A 6,000-nucleotide genomic window follows, 5' to 3' on the forward strand; every position below is an offset into this window, starting at 1 on the left:
TCCATAATACAGTAGCGGTGAGATGAGTGCTGACCTCAGCAACCAGCCCCACCACCGAGCAGACAACTTTCATATCCCCAAGGACAGGGAAGTTCAAAGAGAAAGCTGCAAGGGGAGCAGGGCACCAGCCAGCCCTGTATCACTGGGGGGATGATATCACAAACATATCAAGACCCTTGGTGCCAAGCAATGCAATATATAAGGGATGAGCTGCTGCTTCAGAGAAGTCAGGCACTTTAAACCACAATTCTTTTCTTCCAATGAGGGAATAACCTGGTTATCAAATGACCAGAGCTCAGGGACATAGCTGAGGACTAATGGCATGATTAGGCCCATAAGAGCTCCCACTGCTCAGACCAACTCAGGAGATGGTGGATGCCATGTATATGTTAAGCATAGCCCAGCTGCATTTCACAAAGGTACCCGTGATGCTCATCTGCTACATCCCCTGAAACCTTCAGTGTTTCCATCATCCCAAACAGCTGCATATGTTCCTTAAAGCCTTAAGGATTATTTTGTTTTACTTTATGATTTATCCTTCCCAGGAAATAGACAGTTTATTGCTTTTTTTTAAAACAAGGGAGCAAAAAGGCATCAAGAGTGTTACTGTTCAACCCTTTCCCAGGGAAGGAAGAATACACAGTTCAACTCTTCTGTTGGAAAACCCATTGGGATTTCACTCATTTGACCTCTCCAGTGCTGCCTTGTTCCCTCCTCTCACCAACCAGTTGCTGAGGTTGGTTGCTTGGGGCATAAAAACACCCCTCCAGTGAAATGGCAGGAACTCTGCTGGAGCCTGGATCCCCATGTCTTACCTCCACTTCATCCCCTCCTACCCCAGCAGTTCCAATAAGAGCCACCCCAGGTGCTCCCTCTACACACAGAGAGAGCTGGCAGTCAGAATAAAGTAAATAAAATCTTTGGAGCCAAAGGCAAAGCCAAGCAAGACTACAAAACAATCCTGAGATCTCAGTTTGACACCTGATAGCCATGAAGGCCACACTCCATATAGAGCCACAGCAACCTTGGGACATCAGTCATCTCATCTGCAGACTTATCTCATCCTGAGGGGAATTAATTTAGGTAGGACCAGGATTTGTAGGCAATGCCAAATCCATGCCAGTGCTGGATATGGTTTGTTGCTAACCCTAAAGGTCCCCAGTCTTCAGAGCTGTCTGCTAAGTGGGTCCTGGGTGGTGAGCTCCTAGAGCATGCAACACCATCAAGTTAGTGACCAACCAACCTTTCCAGCACTACCAGACCAGCCGAAGATCAGTGCTTGGAAGGGTCAAGCACCAACCGCCAAGCATAATTCAGGGAGAGGTGGATAACTCAAGAGTTGGTCAAGTCCAAGCTGCATTTGCTCACCACTAATTCACCCAGTTAGCATCAAGGTACACTCCAGAATATCAGCATGTGCTCTGCAGTAAAAGCCAGCGCAAAATACCTGTGCAGAGAAAAGAAACAGCTAAGGACGACAACCCACACACAAAAGCAAGTTTTAAAATTCTCCTTTTTAAAAGATTATTGATAATTTCCTTCTCCTCCCAGCCAAAGGCATTTTAGAAAGTAATATGGGCTGTTACTATGAGAGAACCATTAAGTCCCAACAAATATTTTTGCTCCCTGAACATCTATTTATACATAAAAGTCCCTATCACAAAACTAATCTCATGAAGCACTCCAGCTGAAAGCTGTTTTTCTGTGGGAGACATTACCAGCTAAAACCTTTAAAACCTTTTATTGAGAATATGGTTACATCACACAGCCTTTTAACAAATGAGTGGAGGATTAAGGTTTTAAATTTCCCAACGAAGTGCCCTCACTGTTGGCTAATGCACTCAGCAAGAGGAAAAAAAATAAGATGGGGGGGGAATAAAAATATAGGGGGTTGGGGTTTTAAAAACAGCAAAGCCTGCATCCAGAGCTTGAATTTCAGGAGCATGAAACTGCTCCAGGGAGCTGGGGAAGACACAGGGCACCATGAGAGCCGGGGCAGGGCGCCAGCAGGAAACAGATGTATTAAATCTTCAGCCACAGTACATGAACCCTGGCAAAAAAACCCAAACCCACGAAAAACCCCAACAAAAACCCACCATCACAGCAGCATTCAGGATCCCCTGCAAGGGAACAAATACACAGTGGCCCCATCCACAGCCCCTCATGCTGTCAGGGTGGAAAAAAAAACAAACCACAACAACTAGAGGAGGCTATATTGATAGGGTTTTTTAACTAAAAGCTGATATCATTAATAGGAAATCTAATCAGGTGTTTTGGTTTTTTTAATTCAAAAAGTAATCATGTTATGACAGATGCTGCATATCCCCTGCCAGTTCTACCCCCCCTAAAGCTTTGCAATATTTTCCTATGTTATTCTCCTCTATGCTACTGTCTGACAAATCCAAACAGGGTAAACTGATTGCTTATACAAAGGAAATGGTGTGCCTGTATGCAGAATAAATTGGGAAAAAATCTCCTTCTAATCTTCCCTTACAAGTGGCACCTGCTATTTAGCCAAAGCCCTGGGTAAACTCCAACCTGGTTTAAGGTTGCAACCTCTTTAGCTGCAGTCAGAGAGGCCAGGCTCAAGTGACTCAAGATCAGATTGATCCTTGTTCAGTCAAGGTTGTGATCTCAACACTCGCTCAGGAAAAAAACACCTTTAGAGCCTGTCCGAGTTTTGCTTTGTTGGCTGAGTTTTTGGTTTTAGTTGTTTTGTTTTTTTTCCCTAAAGGGTTGCAGAAACATAGCTCTCTGCTGAAGAACAAGTTTTGAAAATTATATACTTGCAAGAAGAGATCAGATTACAGGGCAAATTCACTGCAGGTTTATAAAGCTGGCTCCCACGGGAGACACACTTAAACAGCCTCGAAAACTAATGTTTACCCATCTTTTCTCACAAGGAGTGGTGCTCTTTAAAGCCTCTTCAACCCTAGGAGCACACACTGATGCCCAAGGAAAGGCAGGGAAAGTTGAGCAGCAGGGTCAGTGGCAGCCAGAGGACAATCCCCCTTGTTTTCACCCCGCTGTTACTAATTAAATGAGTGACGCCAGCAGAGCTATCGGCCCCATCTCGCACGCATGGCCAGGCTGCTGTTGCACTGACTTTCCTTGCAGGCAGCTCCCAAGGGAAGAAGCGTGCCAGTGAGTAACACCCTGCCCGGTACCTCCGAAAATGATAGGGAGGCAGGCAGTGCTTGGCTGGACCATCTTCCTATGGGCAGGAAGGAGAAAAAGCCAAAATACAGGAGAATTTGGTTAAAAGTAGTCACTCCAGCTCACAGATGGAGCCAGAGGAGGAAAATGTGATTAGAGAAGTGGAGTTTAAGAGATGATGAGCAATCACTTGTGTAGGGCTGCTGATTGAGCTACTGGACACAGTTCTATCACTCATCAAGCTCCCCCCAGCCAGCCCCCACCATGCCCTGACCCCCCCAGCACAGTCTGATGGCCAGGACAGACCTGCACCCCCACCCATGCCCTGCAGCACCCATGGGAACCACCATCCCCATGGATCAGACAAGGATACCCAGCCCCATGGAGCATCAGTTGGGTGCTTTGCCATCCTGCCCCCACCCACGGCACCCCACCGCCATGCCTCACCTTCCGGGTGCTGCCGCTCTTCCGAGCTTGCAGGAGGACGAGGCCACCGTCCCCCTCCCCACCACCAGCCGGGCTATCCTCCTCAGGGAGCATCATCTCCAGGGGTGCAGCATCCACAGGCTGAAGGGGGAGGTGAGCCCGCAGCTGGGGGCTTCTGCCTGACCCCACAGGGTGGCTCTGGGGCTTGGTGTCCCCTCCTCGGGCTGCTCCGGTTTTCCTGACCTAGCCCCACACCCTGCTACCCCCCGGGGGGGGTTCAGAGCCAAGCCCTGTCCCAGGTGGGGGCTTAAACCCCCACTACCCCCTGCCCTCTGACACCACAGACCCTCATGCACCTAACCTCCAGCTCGATGCAAGCCCACAGCCTGCTTCTCCCCTTGCAGAGCTACCCCAGCTGGGGCGGGGGGCAAACCCCAACCCCCCCCCCCCCCCGCAGAGTTATACCAGCCGGGGCAGAACCAGCTCAGATGGGGGGGGAACCCCCCTACACACAGACTGCCTCACAGAGATACCCCAACCAGGGGGTGGGCAAACCCTACAGACCCCCTTTACAGCGCTACCTCAGCTGGGGGGTTGTCGTGCCCCCCCCCGCCTTACAAAGCTACCTCAGCCGGGGGGCGGCCCCCCCCCCCCCAAACTCCCTCACAGGGACACCCCAGACAGGGAGCACACCCACAGCCCTACAAACCTTTCCTCCCCCCCCAACCAGGGTACACCCCCGGTTAAACCAAGCCCCGGTACCCCCGCTCACCCCTCAGTACCCCCAGCACAGCCCCCACCACTGAGGCGCTACCGGCCCGGAGCGATCGCAGCGACGGCCCCGCCGCCGTAAGAGGGGCATAAGCAGGGTGGTGGGGGCGGGGCGGAGGGAGGTTGCGACCAATGGAAGAGGAGAACGGTGCGGATCGGCGGCGGTATTGCCCAATGGGAGAGCGGGAGGGGAAGAGGCGGGGAGAAGGAACGGAGCGTCTCGGGGAAGGGAGGGGCGGAGGGGCTTGTCGCCCGTGGCAACGGTGGGAATGAGAACGCCGAGGACGTCACGGGCGGGGCGGGGCCTCGCGGGGCGCCGCGCCCCTCCCCCTCCACAGCTGCCCCACCCCCCTGACCACATCTGGGCGCGCGACCGCTCCTCCCCCAGCCACAGCTGGACGCCCCCACCTCCACCCAGACGCCCCCCCCCACCCACACGCACATCTGGGCGCCCCCCTTGCCCCATCCGGCCCCTGTAATCCCCGCACCCCCCTCCCGTGCTGCCCCCCCCCATCACCCCCCCCCACACACCCCGCAACATCTGGGCTGCTGTGGCGGGGCAGTGCAATAAGGCACCCCGCGCTCAGCCAGCTCCAGCTGCCTTCTGCCCCAGTGCTGTGCCCCAGGCGCTCCCCTCTGCTTGGCCCCTTTCCCCCCCCCCCAAAAAAAAAACCAGACAAAAAACCAACAAAACCCCATCAAAACCCCAAAAGAAGAAACAAACACCACATCTGGATGGTGACACTGCAGCCTGCACAGCTGCCGGAACAATTCTTCAACACCTGGGACTGCCGAGCCCTTGCCCCGCTGTACCCGTTAGACGCTGCTCCTGTACAGCCCTGTGCAAAACCAAATATAATCCAAAATGCAACATAAATATAGAGAAATAAAATAAAATCCACTTTCCAGCTAGATATGGGCAAATCCTACCCTGCTTTTCCCCCTCTGAGCCATCTCGTTCAGCCATATGGAAGGGTTTTACTCTCAAACATGCTCATAAAATAAGAGCCGGAGCATTAAAGACAGCAAAATTTAATGGAAAAATGTCCAGGGGTTGGAAAACTCTGATTCCCAAGATGCAAACAGGACGCTAAAGCGTGCGGTGCCCAGCAAGGTGATGCTGAGCTGGGTTATCACCAGCATGTGTCACCACAAAAAGGTCCCTTAGTCTTTACCGGAGCCTGGCTTCATTTCCGTAATGAAGTTAATGAGACCACACTTGTGCATGATGAATCCTCTTCATGTCAATAGGACATAGGGAACATCATGCAGATTCAGCTGTTTAACGAGGAGAAAAAAAAAAATAATTAGCCCAGCATACATTAAACCTTTTACATTGTGTGAATTTATTTTATAACCGCCGGAATATATTAAACCATTTCCATCTTTCCCAACCAATTTTTCCTTGCCGGGGTTTCGAGGATTGCGCGTGATCCCGGGGAAGGCAGTGTTTTAGGAAAGACTTTTCTCTCCCTCTTGGATTTCCCAATGCGAAAGGAGCTGCTGGACTAGAAAGGTGGAATTGCTGTTTAATCTGGTAGCAACGCTTTTCCGGATGAATATCGCAGCGGTTTGCAAAGAAAAGCGCTTTTAATCGTCTGGCTGCAACCGTCTGCACGCCGGGCAGTGCGCAGGAAGAGGTATTTA

At 51.6% G+C, this 6,000-nt stretch overlaps 1 protein-coding gene across 4 annotated transcripts in view; it reads right to left on the minus strand.

The window, feature by feature from the left end:
* Positions 1–4,406, minus strand: part of RHPN1 (rhophilin Rho GTPase binding protein 1) — a 30,715-nt gene extending 26,309 nt beyond the window's left edge. The window contains exons 1-2 of one of the 4 annotated variants that reach the window (XM_054814877.1): positions 4,355–4,392; positions 3,604–3,723 (exon numbers count right to left, since the gene is read on the minus strand). In XM_054814877.1, coding sequence (XP_054670852.1) covers positions 3,604–3,699 — 96 coding nt within the window. In that variant the 5' untranslated portion in view covers positions 3,700–3,723; positions 4,355–4,392. Of the gene's footprint in view, positions 1–3,603 lie in introns of all 4 variants that reach the window. The other 3 variants (XM_054814878.1, XM_054814879.1, XM_054814876.1) reach the window with 3 other exon arrangements.
* Positions 4,407–6,000: the final 1,594 nt, after the last annotated feature.

The sequence above is a fragment of the Grus americana genome, chromosome 2, assembly GCF_028858705.1.
Source record: "Grus americana isolate bGruAme1 chromosome 2, bGruAme1.mat, whole genome shotgun sequence".
In the NCBI taxonomy this organism is placed as follows: domain Eukaryota; kingdom Metazoa; phylum Chordata; class Aves; order Gruiformes; family Gruidae; genus Grus; species Grus americana.